Raw genomic sequence first — 23,637 nt, forward strand, 5'->3', positions numbered from 1 at the left:
AACACACAACCTTCACCCCAACACATACAGATCCCCTGAAACAAGACGTATGAGTCTCATACAGTATATAATGGAAAAAGAGGAAACAAAGAGTGTGCAAAACCAACAATCCTAAAGATAATGGCCAGTCAGGAATAAATGTGAGGTCAACAGCTAAAACATAACACAGAGAGTAGCAGTTAATTGTACAAACATGGGCCTGAAAGTAGAACTGATCAAACATTTAAAAAAAAAAATGTCCAATAATTTGTTTTTATCTGAATTTAAATTAAAAGGGTTTTAGGCTACATGAACCTTTGGGCTTCTCTTGTCTTTGTTTGAGTGTCATTCATGTTTATCATCTGACCCTGTTATAAAACAGTATTTCCCATAGAACAATTCAGCTAGTATCAGTCCTATGTTTATTGTTTTAAATAAAGTACAGGCAAACACAATAACAAAGTGAAATAAAAGTATATGAATGGATACAATGATGTGATAAATTAGTCTGCATAGAAGTGCAGTGCACATATACCTCTAGCTCCTGGGACCAACATTGGCCCTAAAAATGTAACAAAGAGCCAAATTACTGGTATATCTTACCGATCTGCTGACTTACAAACCTGCATTCCTATAGGTCAGCGGTGCGCAAACTCAGGGGCACGCAAGAATTTGTAGGGGGGGCGCGGTGGTTACAGAGGCCCCGCGCTCTTCCCCACAGCATTTAAATTAAATGCAGGGGGAGGCGTCAGGCTTCTGTAACTCACCTGCTCTCTGCGGGTCTTCAGCAACACGCACCAAATGACGCAGCGTGGTAACATGACCCACAACGGCATTTGACACCGAATCATTGGGAGAGGGAGGGCACAGCTCAAGAAGTTTGCGCATCCCTGCTATAGACCTCCCCTCAATCAGTTTCAGATCACTACTTGTTAGGGCATAATTAACACTTAAATGTACTGGCCCTTCAAGGGAAGTGTCTTGTGCAACAGATTATTAAACTTCCCTATCAGCGCTATATAAACGATTTAACAATACTCATTTTTTTTTAGCCTATTAAACATGCCACTGTGCTTAGTTCACTTTCGACCTAAAGTCAATTGCCACTCTACAATGACTAAAGTGGGGGTGAAGTTCTTTATTCAAATTTTGAAATGTATGTATATGTGAGGAGAGAGGAGAACAGAACGTGCACGCCCCAAAGCATATAAAAGTAATTTAATATAGGGGAAGAGAGGGGGGGAGGGGTGGCTAGAATGGAAGAAAACAGGCAAACTTACAAATGGGAACATTTAAAACAGCAGTTGTGAATCTAATATCACAGCCAGCATGTCTGCCCCGGAATCACTGTCCTCAGAGGATAAACTCACAGCGTGAGATGGATGATGTGACGGGAGGGCGTAAACAGGCTATCTACTGTAATAAAGGTTAAGCCTGTTGGTTACCCTTGAACCCGTGGGGTCCCTGAACCTCCATAAGCCAGGGACCAGGGATAATACACGCTGGAAAATAAAATGACCCTTTTTTTCCCTATTTCATGTTCCCTTAGCCCTAGAACTGTGAAATGTCTTGTGTGTTAGTTTTAGGGTGGATATTTGGATGGAAATACAATTATTTTGGTTGCAGGAGTTGGGGGCAAAGTTGCTGGTAGTCATTTAATTCTCCCCGGTGAGCAGGCATGATTTGCTAGTACGCAGGGTGAATTACACCGGGGCTTCCCTGTGTCCCCCACACTCCTGGATTTCGAGCCCAAATATCCCCAAGTTATTTCCCTTATAAGTATAAGGTCCCCCAAAGTATATTCTGTAATGAAGTATACTTTATATCGTGTTTTGCATTTACTATAAGGCTCTATACAGACATCCCAGGCATATGGTTAAGCTGCCAGCTAGTTTGCATAGAGTCCTTAGATGAAGGAGGAGACAGGATGTTGAGAGGTGTCGGGGTGCTAAGTGGACGGGGCAAGGCGGAGTACTGGTTCTGGAGAACAGAGACCCCCTTGGGGGAAACCTTTGGTCTGCTGAACGCAGTGGCGCCTGCCCAGTGGGAGGCAATGGGCTGGTTAAGGAAAAGATGGCCATCGTAGGTGCTTTTCCTATTGGCCAGAACATATGTCCCGCCCTGGGCGTCCCGAGCCTTTTCAAAACACCCCCTACCTCTGACCTCATCATGCAGATGAGCCCTGCTCTGATTGGCTGCTGAAAATACTCCCACGCTGAGAGTGGCTGAAAGGCTCTGTCCATGTTAAAACATAGGGAACAGTAGTCTCTAAAAGGGGCTGCTGCAGATCAGAGCCCCTCTCAGTCTTTGCATATAGATAGTATTGGGACTGGTCCAGTGAAGCGCCGGTAAGGTTTACCAGGGGCATTGCGATGCCAGGGAATTCCTAGCCAAGCTGAGGACTGGTTCTGAGGAGTTTAGTTACCTGTTCCAGGCGTATTCCAGCTCCGTGGAGTGAACAAGGTAAGCCTGTGCTGAAGCAGGCGTCTTGTATCTAGGAAAGCCTGGTTTTTACCCCCAGACCCAAAGTAAGCGTGTATATTCTTTGTATTTCTGTGTGTTTCCGAGGTCTTATCCAAATAAATCTCATTTTATGTCATTACTGTGTTTTGCGTATTGACTGATCCCTTTAAATATAAAAAGGGTGTTAAAAGTCATGTGCTACCGTGACAGATGACCAATCAGCTGGGCACTCAATTCTGAGTAGAAACAAAAACAGCCCGAGTCCTGCTGTAGGCTGATTTCCAGAAATCCTCACGCTCTTGACTTGTGCTCTGGGTCTGATCAGACCCCACAGACTCTGCAGGATGATGTAATTGCCGTCACTACCCCGTAACTATTTCAAAGTCTCTGGGAAATGTATGTTTTATTTATATAGTGCCATTAATGTACATAGCGCGTCACAGTAGTAATACACATTACAATCATAAACAACAAATCATGGGATTAAGTGCTTCAGACAAAAAGTAACATTTCAGAAGAAGAGTCCCTGCTCCGAAGAGCTTACAATCTAATTGTTAGGTAGGAAGAATGTAGAGAGAGAGAGAAAAGGAGGGCATTCTTGTTAATGCATCTGCAAGGGGCCAAGCTTTATATAATCATGTGTATAGTATTAGCCACAGTGCTACTCGTGCATCTTTAAGCAAGTATGTCTTAAGGTGGATTGAGAGGGTGCTAGTCTGTTATTCAGGGGAAGGGCATTCCAGAGGTGTGGAGCAGTCAGTGAGAAAGGTTTAAGGCGGGAGAGGTGTTTAGATACAAAAGGGGGTAGAGAGAGAAGGCATCCATGAGCAGAATGCAAAAGAGTCGGAATGGTGCTTAGTGAGAAATTAGGGCTGAGATGTAGGGAGGGGAAGAACAGTGTAAAGCTCTTGACCAGGCAGGAGTGACTCAGCGAGTAAAGACACTAACTGGCACCAAGTTTGAAGCAGGGACACCGTGAGAACAACAACCACCACAACCCTCAGTTTGAAGCAGGGGAGCCTGGTTCAATTCCTGGTGTCCGCTCCTTGTGGCCTTGGGCAACCCACTTTCTCTGTGCCTCAGGCACCAAAAACAGATTGTAAGCTCTATGCCCTGCAGGCACAGGTCCTTGCAAAATATCTCTAAAGTGCTACGTAAAACTAGCAGCGCTATACAAGAACATTCTATTATCGTGGGGATTTACATCAAAAGATCTCTATACTCATTTCCCTGTGAGCCTCCCACCTCATGTTTTCTGCATTTATGTGGTTGCAACCTACAGACCTGCATGGTATATTTAGATTCAGACATTAGTCTTTGAATACCTGCCTAAATAACAAGGTGTATACAAAGACATGTTTCCGATTGTCTGCAGGACCTGGGAAGGGGTTAGTCTTATATACATATGGTCAGCTAGCAGTGGCACTACCTGTGACTAGTTCACGTTACTGTATTTGACTTTATGACCTGCCGGTTGTGATTTCATTGGGTACTTTGTCCCCAATGTTATCTTTAATTCAGGTGTATCTGTCTAGTTAGTTACTTTTTGTAGTACCTTATTGTAATTGTCTGTGTATATGTATTGTACTTTTGGAAGTTTAAGCCTGGTTCCATGTGTGTTATTTTAGATTGTTAGAGGTAGTGTATTAAACAAATTCTTTGCCTCTGTGTTTACCAGGGAAGAATCAAGTTCAATAGTAGTGCCGCAGGAGGAAGCCACAACCTCCATATTAATGAACAATTGGTTAACTGAGGAAGAAGTTCATAAGTGGCTTGAAAAAAATTAAGTAAATAAGGCACCTGGCCCCGAAGGCATACATCCAAGAGTTCTCAAGAAGTTAAGCTCAGTAATAGCCAAACCATGATATTTAATGACTCCATTTCCACAGGCTCAATACCACAAGATTAGTGTAAAGCAGATGTGTTACCTATATTTAAAAAAAGGGAGCAAGGTCACAACCGGGAAATTACAGACCGGTAAGCCCGACTTCAATAGTGGGGAAACTACTTGAAGGTTTAATACAGGATAAGGATAGATCATGTCAAACTAACCTTATTTGTTTCTTTGAAGAGGTAAGTAGGAATTTAGACCAGGGTAATGCAGTTGATGTGGTCTACTTAGATTTTGCAAAGGCTTTTGATTACGGTTTCACATGAGGTTGGTATACAAAATAAAGAAAATTGGACTCAGTAATAATATATGCACCTAGATTGAAAACTGGTTAAAGGACAGACAACAGAGCGTTGTCATAAATGGAACTTTCAGGTTGGGCTAAAGTCGTGAGGGGAGTACCTAAGGGATCGGTACTGGGACCCCTGCTTCTTAACTTGTTTATTAATGACCTTGAGGTTGGGAACGAGAGCAAAGTCTCCATCTTTGCTGATGATACTAAATTGTGTAAGGTAATAGAATCTGAGTAGGATGTAAATTCTCTTCAGAAGGACTTTGAGGCTGGAAACGTGGGCAGGTAAATGGCAGATGAGGTTTAATACAGATAAATGTAAGGTTATGCATTTGGGATACAAGAATAAAAAGGCGACATACAAATTAAATGGGGATAAATTGGGGGAGAAGGATTTAGGAGTGCTTGTAGATAGCAGGCTTAGCAATAGTGCCCAAAGTCATGCAGTAGCTGCAAAGGCAAACAAGATCTTATCTTGCATCAAACGGTCAATGGATGGAAGGGAAGTAAACATAATTATGCCTATTTACAAAACATTAGCAAGATCACACCCTGAATATGGAGTACAATTTTGGGCATCAATTCTAAGAAAAGACATTATGGAACTAGAGAGAGTGCAGAGAAGAGCCACCAAATTAAAAGGGATGGACAATATAACTTATGAGAAGCTAGCTAAATTAGATTTATTTACATTAGAAAAGAGGCGTCTAAGAGGGGATATGAACTATATACAAATATTCGTGGACAGTACAAGCTTTCCAAAGAACTGTTCATCCCACGGGTAGTACAAGGGACTCTGGGGCATCCCTCAAGTTTGAAGGAAAGAAAATTTCACCAGCAACAAAGGAAAGGGTTCTTTACAGTAAAGGAAGTTAAAATGTGGAATTCATTACCCATGGAGACTGATGGCAGAATAGATTTGTTCAAAAAAAGGTTGAACATCTTTAGATGGGGAAGGTATATAGGGATAAATCAAATATAGTTACATAGTTACATAGTAGATGAGGTTGAAAAAAGACGTACGTCCATCAAGTTCAACCTATGCTAAATTTAGACAACAGATACTTTATTCTATATCTATACTTATTGATCCAGAGGAAGGCAAACAAAAAACCCCATTAAGGGGAAAAATTAATTCCTTCCTGACTCCAAGAATTGGCAATCGGATTAATCCCTGGATCAACATCCTTCCCATGTATACTTATTTGGTATATCCCTGTATACCTTTCCCATCTAAAAAGATGTCCAACCTTTTTTTGAACAAATCTATTATATCTGCCATCACAGTCTCCATGGGTAATTAATTCCACATTTTAACTGCCCTTACTGTAAAGAAACCTTTCCTTTGTGGCTGGTGAAATTTCCTTTCCTCCAACCTTAAGGGATGGCCCCGAGTCCTTTGTACTGCACGTGGGATGAATAGTTCTTTTGAAAGCTCCTTGTATTGTCCCTGAATATATTTGTATATAGTTATCATATCCCCTCTTAGACGCCTCTTACTAATGGTCTTACTAATGCTTTGTAAAGGGGCATAATTATGTTTACTTCCCTTCCATCCATTGCCCGTTTGATGCAAGATAAGATCTTGTTTGCCTTTGCAGCTACTGCATGACACTGGGCACTATTGCTAAGCCTGCTGTCTACAAGCACTCCTAAATCCTTCTCCCTCAAGGATTCCCCCAATATATCTCCATTTAATTTGTAAGTCGCCTTTTTATTCTTGCATCCCAAATGCATAACCTTACATTTATCTGTATTAAACCTCATTTGCCATTTACCTGCCCACGTTTCCAGTCTCTCCAAGTCCTTCTGAAGAGAAATTACATCCTGCTCTGATTCTATACTGATACTAAATAAGTACATAGGAAGGATGTTGATCCAGGGATTAATCCAATTGCCAATTCTTGGAGTCAGGAAGGAATTTATTTTTCCCCTTATGAGATATTATCCAATGATGTCACTTGGGTTTTTTGTTTGCCTTCCTCTGGATCAATAAGCAAGTATGGATATAGGATAAAGTATCTGTTGTCTGAATTTAGCATAGGTTGAACTTGGACGTATGTCTTTTTTCAACCTCATATATGCAACTATGTATATGGATTAAAATTTTGTATTACTTTGGACACATCTGTTGTCTTCTACTTTTAGGAGCAGTAAATATTCCATTTTAAGGGAAAGAAGCCAAGGCCTTGCCAACCCGAGCACCACTATTCTACTGGAAGCAGGGCAGGATATTTCATAGAGGGCATAGACTCTTACAGAAAAGGTGTTGAAAGTGTCAATCTAGTTGGTTCATTTCAGCTTTGTTTAGATACCAGAATAGTACAGACACGTACAATAAAAAAAAATTGATTTAATAAATTAAAAACACATTTAAACATAAAAACAATTAAAAGTTACAATGTAATTTGCAAATGTGCATTCTTTCCATCAAATTACATTTAGTAGAAGTAGATACTGTACATAGGGATTTGCAGCTGCATTGCCCACCTGGCTTATTGAAAGACTGGATAATGGATCTTTATAGTTTATATTGTTAGTTCTCCCTCTATAAACAGAAATGGTGTCTCCATGTAAATAGGGGATGGCATTATTTACATGTACTGATATTTTGTTCATCTATTTCCAGCCTACCTGGTGCTATAATGTAACAGAGTGTAGTGTTCAATGCACCATCATTCCCTTCCAAATACATACTGTACAATAAATTTTAAAAAGCAGTAAAATCTACATAAAAAAAACTTAAACAAAATTCTAATTAAAAAAAAAAAAAAAAGAAGATATACTTCAGTCAAAGTGCAGTTTCTCCCAAGACAATTCTAAACATCTGGAGAGAAAAAAAATATATATATATTAGTATAATTTGCTATTGGAGCACAGATTAAGACATCTCCTAAAAATAGGACACATATTTGAGTCATGTCGACAGTAGATGTTCCCCATAATTGATGCCACTTTTTATACAAAACAAATACACAATTCCAGGGCTCCTTCCCAAGTTGACCAATTAGTGAGAGGTCTACATTTTGAACCCAAATCAAAGAAAAGGAGCAATTTAGTTGAAATTTTTTGTACAAGCCCAATACTGAGACAAAAGTACATTTTGGGCAAATTAAAACAAACCTTGAACATGCATGTTTTCCAGAAGGGTCAGCCTGCTTCGCGCTCTCTTCATTTTACATAAGCTACAGGAAACAGACAGATCAGGCTACTGTTTGAAAGTCATTCACATGAATAACCAATTCATTGGCAATAGAGGCACTTGAAAATGAGGTTGCACATTTCAATCTTTCAATGCTTCCTCAGCAATGTAGAGTTAATTTTGTGCTTCCAAACTATACATGGACAAGGAAGATGTTAATGCAAAGCTAGTTCCACAAATGTATGAAACCGCTGGACTAATTAAAGGTAAGTTAGCAGGAAGGTTAAGCATTTTTATACTCACTATATACCGAGGCATGTGCTACATATCAGAGACAACACAACCAGGAAAGTCACTGCCAATGCCACCACAGTGAAGGAGCGTGGATCTCCAGCCATGACCTGCAACAGGTCCACATACTGGCAACGGATACCAACATAACCTTTGAAGCACCTACAGAATGGGAGGGAGGTTGGGGGAGAGAAACAAAATAAGTGATTGGTTGGAGATTGTCAATGTTGCTATGTATAAAACACTTCAGAATATACACCTTATTTTAAACTACATTGCCTTTTGAGAAAAATTTAAACATGTCCTGTTCAGCCTATACAGGGTGCTTTATTGAACGCCAATTTAATAATATGTCTGCTACTCTATTTCATGCTGTATAATAGCAGAAATGCAATATGCACTTTTGTAGATATTCAACGTGAAAATTAAACTTGTCTTCTAAAGATATACTGTACATCTTAATTTTTCTATCACCAAGCAACGCGAGACAGCCAGATAATCTGGAGAGAAGCAGGGGTGGTCTATATTGTCTATTACTTTAAAGGAATGTACTATTTAGCTGAAGTGGTCACAGCACTTTGACCGTTACTATATTTGTAATGTAAAATAATTCATAATTGATAAGGAGACAAAAGGGCAATATTTAAAAACAGGCAACGAGAGCGTCAGAACAAGATTTGAAACTCAAATCAATATCTACATCATGGATAGAGATATAGATACATCTCTACATCTTCTCTTGCTGCCCCCTACATACAGAAAGCTATACAACTAGCCAACTATGCACGGGCCATGCTACACTTACATGCAAGAAGCTACCCACTCAGATACAAGGAACCGACATGTGCCGTGATAGCAGTAGGTTCTGTAGGTATCTGGACACACGGCAAATAAAGTCTGGGGTGATGCATTTGCCACCAAGGTTGCTGCAAAAATGAGAAAAATAAGAAAACACTACACATAGTACTAAATAAAAAATTAAAAAATTAAAAGTTTAAGTGAAAAGCACCGTGTTGGAAAAGCCAGCTGACATGGGTTAGGCTGTGTCCCTGCTGGTGCTGAGAATGTGATGGTTACTTACATATATAGATATATGCAAGTCCCTGCTCACAGTGCACGCAGGCACACGCTCAGGTAAACCAAAAAAAAAAATTATACTTTCCAGCACGCTCAGTGCCCCCCCTCCCCTCTGCATGCAAATGCCAGGACACCCGGTGCTCATGCTTAGAGCGCTCTCCAAGAATGAGTGCGGTCAGCACCAGCGGGGACTCGGCCTTAGTTGTTGGAAATACACTTTTCTTATAACTAAAGCATGCTCAGGTGTAGCTTGGGAGCCCGCACAAGATGAAACCTAAACCTTTAATTTACAGGTTATTAGCTGAAGCATTCCACACCTTTCATTAGAAAAACTGCAGGATTAGTGGTGAGGCTCACAATTGTATGTAACAAAACATTGCACACTAAACCGTGAACACTAAACAGTGAAGACTTTTAGATAGCCAGGATTACCTCACCAACAGATGCTTAAAGTAGTCACCAGATTAGGTTACTTACAGTTCTTTAATCCCGTACTGGAGATCTGACCCAAACAAGCTGAAATACCTTATTGGAGGAGGGGAAAAACACCACTTCAATCCAATACATAAACATTCCAGTTTGAATGCATTTTATTAGATTGAGACTTTGAAGAAGGAAGTAACCAATTTATAGAAAGTCCACAAATTATACCCTCTGTAGAAAAAAAAAAGTTAAATCGGCACAATAAAATAGGATTTTGTCAAAGACTACTGAAAATATATTCTAGAACCATGGGCGTCCGCAGAAATTTTTTCTGTGGGGGGGCATAATTTTAACGGCCAGTGCCCGGCGTGAAAGTGGTGGTGAGTGCACCGTGGCGAGCGAGCCCAACCAGCATAAGGGGGGTTTTCCCCCCGAGAAAATTTTGAAAAAAAAGTGGGCAAATGGTGCATTTTCAAGCAAATTTGAGAAAGCTTGAAGGTTAATAAAGCAATATTAAATATTAAAAAAACACCATTGCATGCAGTTGCACCACATTATTCATAAACACACTCTCCCCCCCCCTGCATCTCCCATCTCTCCCCCCCTGCATCTCCCATCTCTCCCCCATCTCTCCCCTCCGTCATCTCCCATCTCTCTCCCATCTCACCCCCCCCTGCATCTCCCATCTCTCAATCTCCCTCGCCCCCCCCCCCAAGCTTCTTTGCCCCCCCAACCTCCCCCCACCCCCAATCTCCCTCACCCCCCCCCCAAGCTTCTTTGCCAAATTGCCCCCCCAATCTCAGTCTCTCCCCCGCATCTCCATGCCATCTCTCCCTCGCCCCCCCCCCCCAAGCTTCTTTGCCCCCCCAACCTCCCACCACCCCCAATCTCCCTCACCCCCCCCCCAAGCTTCTTTGCCAAATTGCCCCCCCAATCTCAGTCTCTCCCCCGCATCTCCATGCCATCTGTCCCTGGTCCCACGTGTCCCACTCCCTACCTTATGCGATAATGCGGCCACACTGCCGTCTGCCGGGGTGCAGGAGGGAGCAGGGCCAGAGGGAGAGTCTGGGTGCCGGTCCGGATGGGGAGTTACAGCGGTCAGCGCGGGAGAGCACGTGGCGGCCCCCACCCCTGCGTGATTGCTGCAGCTAGCCCCGCCTCCCATCCAATCCCGGGCCGCGGCTCAGCTGCCTCTTCCTCCCTCAGCATATTTTATTAAATTAATGCTGCGACTGCGAGGATCCAGGGGGGGGGCAAGCGCCCCCCCTTGCGGACGCCCATGTCTAGAACCCTAGGACATTTCAAGACTGTTTTTATATGTTTACAGAAGGGCTGCAGTCATGAAACATTTAATAGGCATCCAAGCCAAACTACCAGATCAAGATGTGATACTGTATCATGAATTTTATATTACCCATGTGGTCAACAGCAACAGTTTGCATTACTGTTCCATTATAATGAAAGCATAAAATAACCCATCATAATAGTTGCACTTAGCAGTTGATTTTATTGAGCCCTGTCCTTTAGTCAGAAGTTTGCACAAACATTAGAATGAAGCCTTCAATTGTGCTCATTTGCATGTGATTACCCAGAATCCTTGGCTGTAGCAAAAGCACCGTTTGCCAAGCTATAATGAGGAAAAACAGGGCCACAGATTTATTAGACATGTAAATGCACCACAAGTGGTATTTTTATTTATTAAAAAAATTAATAAAAATATAATATAATACAAAGAGAAGCGCCAGCTCCATGGCATAATATTGTATGTAAGAGTTGACAATTTATTCAAATAGAGAGTGGCCGCCAGGACATGCACTCACTTCAATGGATTAAAAAAAAAAACCCCATTCATTGGAGACAATCTGTATGCCGTGAAAGACTGCAGGAGGTAGGAGCCCGGTATATGGTGTGAGAGTATACAGTTGGTAAGCAGTAGATGCTTAACAGTAGCAGGAAAATGGTCAGAGCGTCCCTTCTACATCAACAGATTCCTTTAAAAAAAGTCACTCACGTGACGAAACGCGTTGGACATCACGCCGGTTGAGGAACTGTCTCGAGGTTGCCAGTGTATACTCCATACGAGGAGGTTGAGCAGAGGATACTTCCGGGTTTGGCAGAGCCGCGTGCATCGGAGCAGGGTGTTCCAGTGACAGGTTGCTGCTATTGCGCTCTACACACGGGGTGTAACAGCATAGATCTGGACATTTTCTGCAGCCCTTAATACACCAGCTATCCGTGGACAACATCTTCCCCTCTGTTGATGTAGACGGGACGCTCTAACCATTTTCCAGCTACTGATTAGTATCTGCTGCTTACCAACTGTATACCCTCACACCATATACCTGGCTCCTACCTCCTGCAGTCTTCCACGGCATACAGATTGTCTCCAATGAATGTTTTTTTTTATCCATTGAAGTGAGTACATGTCCTGGCGGCCACTATTTTAATAAATTGTCAACTTTTACATACAATATTATGCCATGGAGCAGGTGCTTCTTTTTGTCTTTTTGTCATAGATTCCCTTGATCTGGCTAGATCAAGAAGCAGCCTACTCCATATTGTGACTGATTATTATTTCTGCATCTGGACTTTTTTCACTCATTACTGTATCCATCATTTGGACTGGTTTGTTCTTTATTTCACGTAAATGGTTTAATATTTATTTTATATTTATTAATGAATGTACATCTATAACCTAGTACTGTTATACTGGTTTTTATTTGTACATTCACAATTCACCATTATATTGAACTCATATCACACTGATATACATACATATCTCTAAACAAAACTAGTATTATGTTGAACTGCTGACACCATACCTGCCAGAACAAGAATAAGGCCTCCAAACATTGTGTCCAGTCTATTTTACCGATTATGGGAGATAGAATCTGCAAGACAGGAATTAACTCAGTTCCTGCTATATTACATCAGTATAGCAAAATAAACGGCAGATCTTTAAGAAAATAAAAGCGGAATAGAACACAAAAGCTATGTTTATAAACACTCCAGAATATACCACACGCATTTTAAACTAGATTACGTTTCTAAAAAAAAAAAAAAAAAAGCCGGTTCAATCTATCCAGGGTGATATATATGCATCTCAATATAATATTTCTGCCACTCTAAATAGGAGAAATGCAATATATGCTTTCGTAGATTTTCTAGAATCTTTGCTTCTAAATATATACTTTGTCATTTTTCTATAACCAAGCAACATAACCTTTGAAGAACATACAGAATGGGGGAAAGGGTGGGACTAATAAGAGCTGCACTTTAGTAAGAGATTGGGTTGGACCAAAACTGACTGACACCATTTTTGATTACAGCATTAAACAGCTATTCTAAGTTGGCTTGGTTTTCACATTGGCTTACAGTGTATTAGAACGAGTTGTATTCCATTAACACTAGGAGATGTATCACAATTTGTTTGATCCAAGGCTAAAAACAGCCTCATCAACTGCTACGGTAATTGTGTGGCTAGACTCTCGTAACATGCCATAGAGAGTCACCAACTAGAAAAACCCGTTCCACACATGATTTACTGCAGATGTAAAGTCGCCAAAAAATTGTTACTCTAGCAAGCTTTTTTTTTTTTTAATCAAAAACCTTTCCATATTGTGCAACTAAAGATCATATTACATACTATATACACAATTACACCTTTGTCAATTTGAGCATTAAATGAGTGGTTATTAGTGCTGATCTCAGGTCTAGTCAAGATTGAACACTGCTCATTTGTACCGGTTTTTTCACTATAAAAAAAATATAGTATTATTTATCCAACGTGAAAAGTTACTGACATATGCGAAAGACAATTGTTCCAGGAACAAAAAAAAAAAAAAAAAAAGTTACTTTGGTACAGCAGGATTATGAACATTAATAAGTGTTACTTTTGCATGTCCCTGGCTTCTGGAAAGGGAAAGAGGTACAGTATAACAAAATCTGAGTTCAGCAGCCACACTAGAGAACTTCTGGTCAAAGGGATAAATCTCCACCTTTCTGCCACAATGTACACTTGCAGTGCAGGGGCAAACAAAGTTACTCTAGGAGCTATATCATTCTAGGAATAGCCAACAATCCCAAAAGAAATTCATTTCCTTTCTAAAACCTGTCATTTACAGAACATAGTACAAAAGTCAAAAGTTCATTAAAGGTCAGGAGTATAAAGACCAAACAACTAGTGCTAATCCTTATGTTTTCCTGTGCTGGGCAGCAAGGATTTTTAATTTCCCCTAAAGCAGCTATGCATACAGTTGTACCATTTATAACAAAAAGTAACTGACTAGTTATAAAGAACCTTTCACAAAAATTTATACACCAACATAAATAAAAAAAAATAGCTGCCCAAGGCAGCATATATGTTATGCCACAAAGAGAAAGGACTAAATGTAAATGCAGAAACTAAACAAAAATAGCTCTCCAAATTATAATATAGCCCATCAACACAAAGTATCACAGTGGGGTGTAAAGACATTAGTATGCATTGGGAAAGCACCTTGCATCCTGTTATTCAAACTGCAGCATAGTAATAAGTATAAAACCATTAGTATGTATTGGAAAATTAGTAAACATAAAAATCCCTTTTAATTTTGTAATTCACCAATAAATCACAGTTGTATGTAGTCCCACACACAAAAAAGACACGCAAAGGATCCCCTCATGACTAAACCTTAACCCAACGGCCCCATATACACTTCTTAACCTGTTTATGCTGTCTTTTTGGGAAAGAACTATAGAGAGCACTGCCATCTGAGACTCTTATAGGCTTGTAGTTTAATTAACTGCTTCAATGCTGAATCAGCCTGCAATTAATAATCAATTAGAATCTTAATTAATAATTTAATTGATGTTTAACTTATAAACATACTTTTTTTTCTTCATCACAAAAAATAGCAAGTGGGGTTATATCATGGGTGGGCAAGTCCAGTCCCCAAGGGCCATCAACAGGTCAGGTTTTTCAGGTTTAGCTCTGCTTCAGAACAGGTGGCTCAATCTGAACCACTGATTGCCCTTGATGACTGGAGTTGCCAAGACCTGGGTTATATGCTAATCTTTTTAATAAGAAAATATTTGGTGAGTCATTTATCAAAGTATCCAGACTGCAAAACGAGTGCAAACACACACACCCAGATTCATCAGTCAAGAAAATCCAATTTCCTTATTATTTCTTTAATAAATCTGGTGCAATTTCTTTTCTCCAGTTTTGCAGCTGGGAAACTTTGATAACAACAAAAAAAAAAACCTTGGCCTACTCACGTCCATACAGCTGGGACCAATTTAACAACAAATGAAAGCAGACAACTCAATTATGGACAAACTTTTATTTCTGTAGAAGTTGTTAAGTGAGGGACTGAAAAGAGTACAGTATTTGAAAAAAAAAAAATACAAAGGCTGTGGGGGTTATTTTCATGATCTTCCTGTTGCTGGAAAGGAAAAACCACATGGGATATCAAATTTAGAGAAAAAAAATGTTTTAAGAAAACATCTGATATAGGTCTGAAGCAGGGACTCAGTGAGTAAAGACACTGACAACAACAACAACAACAACAGCAGCAACCACAGCAACGACAACAACCCTCAGTTTGAAGCAGGGGAGCCTGGTTCAATTCATGTTGTTAGCTCTTTGTAACCTTGGGCAAGTCACCCTAGCTCCATGTGCCACACACACACAAAAAACATAGATTGTAAGCTCATCTGGGCAGATGTCTATAAAAACACTGCGTACTATACTATAATTATGAAGAACTTTGAGTCCCATTGGGACAAAAGCACTGTATGAAATAAAATTGTAATTATTATATAAGGGTGTTCTTTATTAAAAAGTAGGAATATTTTTCTTTGACATTTGTTGCAATATTTTTGCCCTAGTTTTGCAGCTTGGAAACCTGGGTAAATAACACAATTTTGTTTACTGAAGATTAATATTGAAAACATGAATGTGTCTCTATAAGCATGGGAGAAAAGCAAAAATTACAAACAAATGCTCTACTGTGCATGTTACGTAATCAAGAACATGAATCACAGTTTAAATGTATTAAACATAGTGGTTTAAGATATTGGACATTTGCCCAAGCTAATGATGATGACGATGATAAGTTTTAAACTAGATGATTCATGCCTTACAAAAACAGATGAGTATAAGCATTTGTAAATAATTTAAATAATTTTGAATGTTATCCAGGCATAATTTATAAATATTGTTAAATATTTAGTGTGGTCTTTATCTCCTGCCGAAGATCATATTCTCTTTCTTAACTGTACTTTATAAGTAGGGAGTGTGCAAAAATCTGAACAACTGGGGTGAATGAAGCACACAAAATTCAAAATTAACTCCCTATTCAAAGGAAAACAAATGTAAGATTGCAATTAATAAAAACTGAAGTATCAGCTATAACTGAACTGTTTCTGAATTATTTCATAAAATTACAACTGAGTGAGAAAGGTCTAACACTGAATGTATCAGTGACAAAGGCTAATTTGTTAATTAACAAAAAGTTAGTGTTTTTAACTTTTTTTTGGTTAAGGAACCCTACAATTATATTATGAAATTCTGCAGAACCCCAACCCTCTCTAATCGTGTGTCTGAGATCAGATGCATTGTAAGGAACCCCAACCCTCTCTAATAGCATCTGAGATCAGATGCATTGTAAGGAACTCCAACCTTCTCTAATAGTGGGGCTTATGCAGAGAGGATAGAGAAGGGAAATAGCACCATATTTTGGAGAAAATACTTCCCAGAGAAGCTTCTCCTGCAGAGAACATGGAGAGATTCATAAAATTCTCCACAGCAGGTTTCTTTACTTTAAAAATTTCCAAACACGTGGAGAGATTGGTAAATTCGCCATGTTAAAATAGGGTGGTATGCAGGTAGCATAGATGCACTGCAACTCGCCATTCTGCCCTATATTATAGTGAGTTCAATCTAGCCAGAAAAACTTGGCAATTTTGAATCTCATCAGAAAAATTAGGTAACGCAGCTTTCTGCATACGACCATAACTTGCTCCAATTCTGTGGCTATTTTCTTGCCGTTTTCACATTAAATAACGTTCCTCTCTGCATAAGGCCCAGTGTGTCTGAGATCAGATGCATTGTAAGGAACCGCGACCCTCTCTAGTAGTGCTTCTGAGATCAGATGCATTGTAAGGAACCCCAAGTCTCTCTAATAGCGTGTCTAATATCAGATGCATTGTAAGGAACATCAAGCCTCTCTATTTGTGCGTCTGAGATCAGATGCATTGTAAGGAACCCCAAGCATCTCTAATAGCGTGTCTAATATCAGGGAAGAACTAGGACTGCTGCGGGGGGCCTTGACCCGTAGTGCAGGTCCAGGGACCATCCTCCAGCTGGGTATCCGAGCCATACACTGCATTGGGCAGACAACTGCCGTGACTGTGGGTGCTGACAGAATAAACTGTAACTGTTTCATATACCTCTGGCCTGGTGTGTGATCTTACTTGGGGGAGAGGTAACCGTTTCAATCGTAGGAGGTCGTCTCCATACACCTGGAACCTGTGACCGATGAAGGCGCTGCACTGATAAAGAATTATGCTGGGTATGTACCCCAGAAACCTGTCCCGTTTCCCCACAACCAACGGCTGACAAGTCAACCCTCCTGTTTACCAACAGGTAGCATGCACCACACACGCTGCAATGGCAGAATCTCTCATCGGGTGGGGGAAACACTGTTACATATGCAAGATGATTGGTTAAAGAATAATTATGACAACTATAATGAAATACACACTTGTGTTTATAGTGTAGTAGTAGAATTGAAATGATGTCAGAGAGGGGGGAAGGTACATAGCACTTATAGGAAGAGGTATCCAAAGCAAATACCACGTTTCAATGTTATATGGTGTCTCGTAGCTGCAAAATTGGGGAGAAAAAATAGCCCGAGATTCATCAAAGAAAAAATATTATATTGCTGTCAATTTGATTATTTTTTTTTTACAAAGGTGACGCTATTTTATGCTCCAAATTTGCAGCTGGTAGGCAATATATCCCTCAATGTTTACATACATTTGGAATCATTTCTAAAAGTAAATAAAATACCTTAAACGTCACAGACTTCAATGACCAGAATTGAAACCATTAAACACATCACTGCCTGCAGTTCACTTTGGTCCTACATAACACTGCATCTTTAACAGTCAAATTATTAGAATTTGTTTGTCTGCTGTTTTGTCCTGTCACACTCAGGAAAAATAGTATACTGGATATAACAGTTTTTCTTTTAACTTTTAATATTTTGTATTATGAAAATACGAGAAATAGAGGTTACTATGACATTATGGTATGCATATTATGACATTGTTATTCATGAAATGATATTTCAATTGAAGATTGTATGTTTGGGTTTTCCATTTCTAAATTAATGTAGATCATTACATGGACAATTCATATGAGAGTATGCTGTGATAAAACAAACGTAGTGCCAAGTAAGGGGTCAGATAGTTCTTATTCTGTCCTTTAGCACAGGGGTACTCAACTCCAGTCCTCAAGACCCCCCAACAGGTCAGGTTATAAGGATATCCCAGCTTCCGCAGAGGTGGCTCAATCAGCCACCTGTGCTGAAGCAGGGATTGATTGAGCCACCTGTGCTGAAACAGGAATATCCTTAAAACCTGAACTGTTGGGGGTCTTGAGGACTGGAGTTGCACGCCCCAAGCTTTAGCTCATGTGTTTAAATATAAGCTTGTTTCTCTTGAAAGTCAAAACATTGGCTCCATCTCAGGCCTGGAAATGATATTGATGCCCACCTACTTAGGGGCCCCACTGAAGTTAATGAGGCTTTCCGTATCAGATGGCACAGTTCGGCTAATGCGCAGCTTTTAGAATATACCCCAAAGCGTTGAAAACATGGAGTCATGTAGAAATGGTAAAAACTGGAGACTCCAGCAAGTTGCTTGAGATTTTTGTTGGCGCTTAGATAGCTTGGTGCACTAAATGTTTGCCTGACATTTTTTAGACCAGCTTTGTGCCCTTCTGCATCAGAAACTTTTTAATTACACGCAAATCAACAGGAAAGATGTGTTTTTGCAAAGTTAGTGATCAACCCCAGAAGCAACAATTAAAGGAAATTTATAGCAAATATTGATCTCTTTTTTTGCTTGTCATATTCTCCAAAGGCTTCATTCATAATTATGGATTGTGACTGTAAAACAAGTATTCCTAAAACCAGGACTAAGTTGAAAAACAAAAGCAACAGGGACTGGGAGGGTTGCATGAACTATATGGCTTCCACATGGCCCCCAATGGCTTCTCATTGTCATCTCTATGTTCTTAACTCCTCCAGAAGCTGTCAAAGGAAAAGTAAAGAAATTAACCTAGAAACTAAGGTAATTGTAGCTGGGCTTTGGCAATATGAAGGAGATTCACTAAGACCCGTTGTGGATGCAGATCCAGCGTTAATTGCCACTGACTAGAATGGCAGCTAACACCACCTCAGGTGCGTTAACCCGCAATAGACCTTAGGTGGAGAATAACTAAGTAGAAAATACAATTGTTTAAGGTTTTGGCCTAATATTACATATCACAGAACCCCAGCAAGCTCTTTTTGGGAACCCCTGAGCCCCCACAAAATATATATATGTATATGTGTCAAAATGGAGTGCTATTGAGCGTGGCATATGTATACAACAGACGACAGAGAAGCCCAATGCTACATCCAACATGACAGAAATACACAGTAAAATACCTATATATTCTCTTGAAATAGGGTCATTTAGTTTAACCCTTTGGCCAAAGCGTTGTAAGCTTGCGAGCCACGACAAGGCAGACACCCGTTTGCAAGGCCTAACACTGCCAGATAAAATACTAATATACCTCTATTAATCCTAATAGAGGTATATTAGTATTTTATCTGGTAGTGTTAGGCCTTGCGAACGGGTGTCTGCCTTGTCGTGGCTCGCAAGCTTACAACACTTTGACCAAAGGGTTAAACTAAATGACCCTATTTCAAGAGAATATATAAGTATTTTACTGTGTATTTCTGTCATGTTGGATGTAGCATTGGGCTTCTCTGTCATCTGTTGTCTAATATTACATATGTTTTATTTATTAAATTTGAAGAAATTATAACTTTGAAACCCAGAACAAAAATAAAGAGTCCTGCCTTCTGAATGTATGTGGTCCTTATTAATACTTTAGGGACACAACACAAGTTACACAACACCTTATCTGTTACACTATTACATTACCTTTGATCGATGAAAGAAGAAATCCTCTTTTTATAGTGCTGGTACATCCAAGTATCCCAGGGTACTGTGTGTAGGGTACTGTGTTTAGGCTATATTTAATGATGCAACTGATCTGTATGTTATAAAAGATAAAGTATTTGTGAAAATATACTTGCTAGGCTATAAGTGGTCTCTGAAATTACTTTCACAAAGGTAATAACTCTGTTTTTCACACATTCTTGCTTCACATCATCTTGTTTAGTACTATTGATTTACAAATGCTTACTATTGTTTTTCAATATTTTATAGCTACACGAACCACAAACAAATCCATACCAAATCACTACATATTAAATAATCCACGTTTATTGTTTTCATTTTTTTGACAGGATAGGAACGTGGGGGTCACCGAAACTGAACCGCGCTATTTCCAGCCCTGAGTTACTTACCAGTAAAGGAGCCCCCTCCCCAAAAAAAGGGGAGTTATATATAGGGAAGATTTAAGTAAAACAATGCATTTTCAAAGCCAGTATGCTGCCCTTACCTTGCAATGCATTGCTGGTGTCTCGTTTATTTTGTATTACTGCCAAGATATCAGTGATGAGGGATCATTTTTAAATACAGGTCCAGTATATTTAAAATATAATTATACACTACAATTATGTTATATTGTTTTATTTGACAATTATATTTCAATTTTATTTGACATACACTCCACACATATCCCCCTTCACACACAGCACACTCACCGTCATTCTTTATCATAAACACCATTCAGCCCGTTCTTTTACTTACTCCATGTACCTTCACCCACACTAACCTCTCTCTCCTCCACACACACAAAGCCATCACACCCTCTTCCCCACACAAAGGGCTTACTCTTTCCCTCACACCTCAAACATGTCAGCTGCTCTACGGGTGCATCCCGCGCTGTCTAGAGATGGAGACTGCTCGCACTCTTCTGTGGCGGGCAGTCTCTGCATCTCCAGGCCGCACTGGAAGCGCCCACTGGGCAACCAGCTGAGTTTTTCCCCTGGACCATGGCTCCCTTGGCAAAGGGTCACGGTACCCCAGCATCGTGGTTGAGAAACACTGCACTAGTCTGTGTCACTCACATAGGGTGACAGTCGCACTCTGTGGAAGTGTGTAACTTACAGCGTGTCACTCACAGAATGACAGTCTCACTCATTGGGCCTCCGTCACTTATAGTGCATCACTCACAGGGTAAACGTCTCACTCACTGGAGTATGTCCCTCATTCAATAACAATCTCACACACTGGGAGTGTGTCACTTATAGAGAGTGCATCACAGGATGACAATCTCACTCACTGGGAGTGTGTCATTTATAGAGTGCAACTAACAGGATGGCAGTCTCACTCACTGGGAGTGTGTCACTCATTGAATGACAATCTCACTCACTGGGAGTGTGTCACTTATAGAGGGTGTCACTCACAGGATGGCAGTCTCACTCACTGGGAGTGTGTCCCTCATTGAATGACAGTCTCACTCACTGGGATTGTGTCATTTATTGAGTGTCACTCACAGGATGGCAGTCTCACCCACTTGGAGTGTGTCCCTCATTGAATGACAATCTCACTCACTGGGAGTGTCTCATTTATAGAGTGTCACTCACCGGATGCCATTCTCACTCACTTGGAGTGTGTCCCTCATTGAATGACAGTGTCACTCACTGGGATTGTGTCACTTATAGTGTGCCACTCACAGGATGGCAGTCTCACTCACTAGGAGGGTGTCACTTACTGTATATAGTGTGTGCCACTTATATAGAGAGGGTCTCTCATTGAATGACAGCCTTTGCCACCTCCTCACCTCCCCTCTGCGCGACTCCTCCTCTCCGGCACTAGGTGGCGCTGCGCCTCAAGCCGTTACCAGCCCCCAACCCCCCCCTGCAGCCGTTGTTACGGAACGTGACGTTGGCGTCGTCTCCAAGGGGAAGCACCTCAGGGGAGAAGAGACGCGAGCGAGACAGAAAGGAGGCGGTGAGGTAGGAGACAGACAGGGACACGACACTTCCGGGGGGGGGGGAGAGGCGGAGTAAGAGACAGAAGGGAGGGTGGGAAGGAGGCTGGCAATGAGAGGCAGAGCTTTAAATCAGTGGAGGCGAACGGGTTAGAGACGGTTACGGGGGGAAAAGGGGGGGAGCGCGAGACGGTTTCGAAGGGGGAGAGCGCGAGACGGTTTCGAAGGGTGAGCGCGAGACGGTTTCGAAGGGGAAAGGAGAGTGCGAGGCGAGGACCCACTGCCCCAGTTATTGCGCGTCCTTGTCCCTCCGGGGGAGGAAGTTCACACCGGGCTCATCACTGTATGTCCCGGCGCAGTTACTGAGAGAGGAGAGCAGTCCGCCCCCCGAGATGGAGCTTCAGGTGAGGGGTTGGCTCGTCTTTCTGTCACTTAATGTGTCGCTGTCACGTTTGTGGAGAGTTTTTTTTAGTAGCTGGATTAGGAGGGGGGAGTGCAATTTAATGGAAATTGATTGAGGTGTGAGGGTCACTCACTGACAGGTGGGGTGAGGGTCACTCACTGACAGGTGGGGTGAGGGGTTTCGTTCGCTCGCTGGCAGGTAATCTGAGGTGGGGTGAGGGGCCACTCCCGACTCTTGCGTTCTGCTCAGGGATGCCTTCTCTCTACCCTCTTTGTATCTAAAGCCCTCTCCAGTCTTAAACCTTTCTCACTGACTGCCCCACACCTCTGGAATGCCCTTCGCCTCAATATCTGACTAGCACCCTCTCTATCCACCTTTAAGACTGAGTCTCCTGTGCCGGTGACCGTGTGGTGCTTGACGAGGTAAATGCTCTCTATTTAAATTTGGATGTCCCCGCTCATGTGGAGCGCGCTCGTGCGTGGGCACTGACGCTCGCCCACTCCTGGAGCTTGCGTAAACAAAAAACCTGTCTTTGAACCGTGCTCAGCTTGCCTGCAACGCCCCCCCTGTGCGTGCTTGCGAAATAGCGCGGACAACCGTCGCTCATGCTTTGAGAGCGAGCTCAGCGGCACAAGGGACTCGGCCTAATACCCACCTTAAGACACACTTGCTTAAAGAAGCATATGAGTAGCACCGTGGCTAATACTATACACGATGCATTAAGCCTGGCCCCTTCCAGACGCACTTACCAGAATGCCCTCCTACTGTCTCTATACGTTCTTTCTACCAATTAGATTGTAAGCTCTTCGGAGCAGAGACTCCTCTTCCGAAATTTTACTTTTATGTCTGAAGCACTTATTCCCATGATCTGTTATTTGTATTATTTGTTATTTATGTGTATTACTACTGTGAAGCGCTATGTACATTAATGGCGTTATATAAATAAAGTCAGACATACATACTCCTTGGCAGGCAAACTGAAGAGGGTTGAGGGGGTCACTTGCTGGCAGGCAAACCTGAGAAGCGTTGCTCAATACCCAAATTACTGTAGTTCCAACTTTTATTAAAAGGAAATTCTTTTGGCAAAACCTAATTCATTTTACTATTCCTGTTGTGGTCCTTTTTATAAGTTTTATTCAGTTTTATCCTTTGACCATGACAGCTTAGTTTCCAATCTACACAGGAGATGACCATGAAAGATAAATTACTTCTGCACTTATGACTAGTGTTCAAAGCAGTACAGATGCAATGAAATGAGGATTCAATCAGACGTTGATGGTGTAAGAGAAGTAGCTCTGTGGTTTTGTCTAGTCTCAGAACAAATACCCATTCCTGATTGTTGCAAACTTGCTGTGACTAGGTTTACAGGAACTATTTTTGGGGGGTTGCAGGACCCTTCGCTCTCCTAGTTCCAGCCCCCATGACTGTGACCTCTAATCTCGCCATCAAGTACTGAAAAATAGATTATGGCATGAAGAGATTATTCATGCATATATGTTTTACATTGCCCTTT

At 41.1% G+C, this 23,637-nt stretch overlaps 2 protein-coding genes across 4 annotated transcripts in view; one reads left to right on the forward strand and one right to left on the reverse strand.

Moving 5' to 3' along the window:
* Positions 1 to 6,958: 6,958 nt before the first annotated feature.
* On the reverse strand, positions 6,959 to 21,905 carry LOC142501148 (protransforming growth factor alpha-like). Of its 3 annotated transcripts, none has more exons than XM_075610592.1 (8): positions 21,572 to 21,905; positions 19,762 to 19,873; positions 12,381 to 12,449; positions 9,613 to 9,660; positions 8,864 to 8,984; positions 8,071 to 8,220; positions 7,749 to 7,810; positions 6,959 to 7,452 (listed from the first exon to the last, which is right to left on the reverse strand). In XM_075610592.1, the coding sequence occupies exons 3-8, from the start codon at positions 12,409 to 12,411 to the stop codon at positions 7,445 to 7,447; spliced, it is 420 nt and encodes a 139-aa protein (XP_075466707.1). In that variant the 5' UTR covers positions 12,412 to 12,449; positions 19,762 to 19,873; positions 21,572 to 21,905; the 3' UTR covers positions 6,959 to 7,444. The 3 variants fall into 3 exon arrangements, with proteins under 3 accessions (XP_075466707.1, XP_075466706.1, XP_075466708.1); XM_075610591.1 differs by having other exon boundaries at positions 21,503 to 21,905; XM_075610593.1 differs by lacking the exon at positions 9,613 to 9,660 and having other exon boundaries at positions 21,503 to 21,902.
* Positions 21,834 to 23,637, forward strand: part of SGPL1 (sphingosine-1-phosphate lyase 1) — a 38,327-nt gene continuing 36,523 nt past the window's right edge. The window contains exon 1 of the mRNA XM_075610589.1: positions 21,834 to 22,125. Within this exon, the coding sequence (XP_075466704.1) occupies positions 22,114 to 22,125 (12 nt within the window). The 5' untranslated portion in view covers positions 21,834 to 22,113. The remainder of the gene's footprint in view (positions 22,126 to 23,637) is intronic.

Source organism: Ascaphus truei, chromosome 8 (genome assembly GCF_040206685.1).
Source record: "Ascaphus truei isolate aAscTru1 chromosome 8, aAscTru1.hap1, whole genome shotgun sequence".
NCBI lineage: Eukaryota > Metazoa > Chordata > Amphibia > Anura > Ascaphidae > Ascaphus > Ascaphus truei.

Excerpts from the sequence above, each read along its gene's own strand:
- LOC142501148 (XM_075610592.1), bottom strand. The coding sequence starts at position 12,411 with ATGTTTGGAGGCCTTATTCTTGTTCTGGCAG. Across the intron at positions 9,661-12,380 it reads CCTTATTCTTGTTCTGGCAG|GTATTTCAGCTTGTTTGGGT; the intron begins GTATGGTGTCAG and ends TCCTCCAATAAG. Across the intron at positions 8,221-8,863 it reads GAGTGGGTAGCTTCTTGCAT|GTGCTTCAAAGGTTATGTTG; the intron begins GTAAGTGTAGCA and ends CCCATTCTGTAG.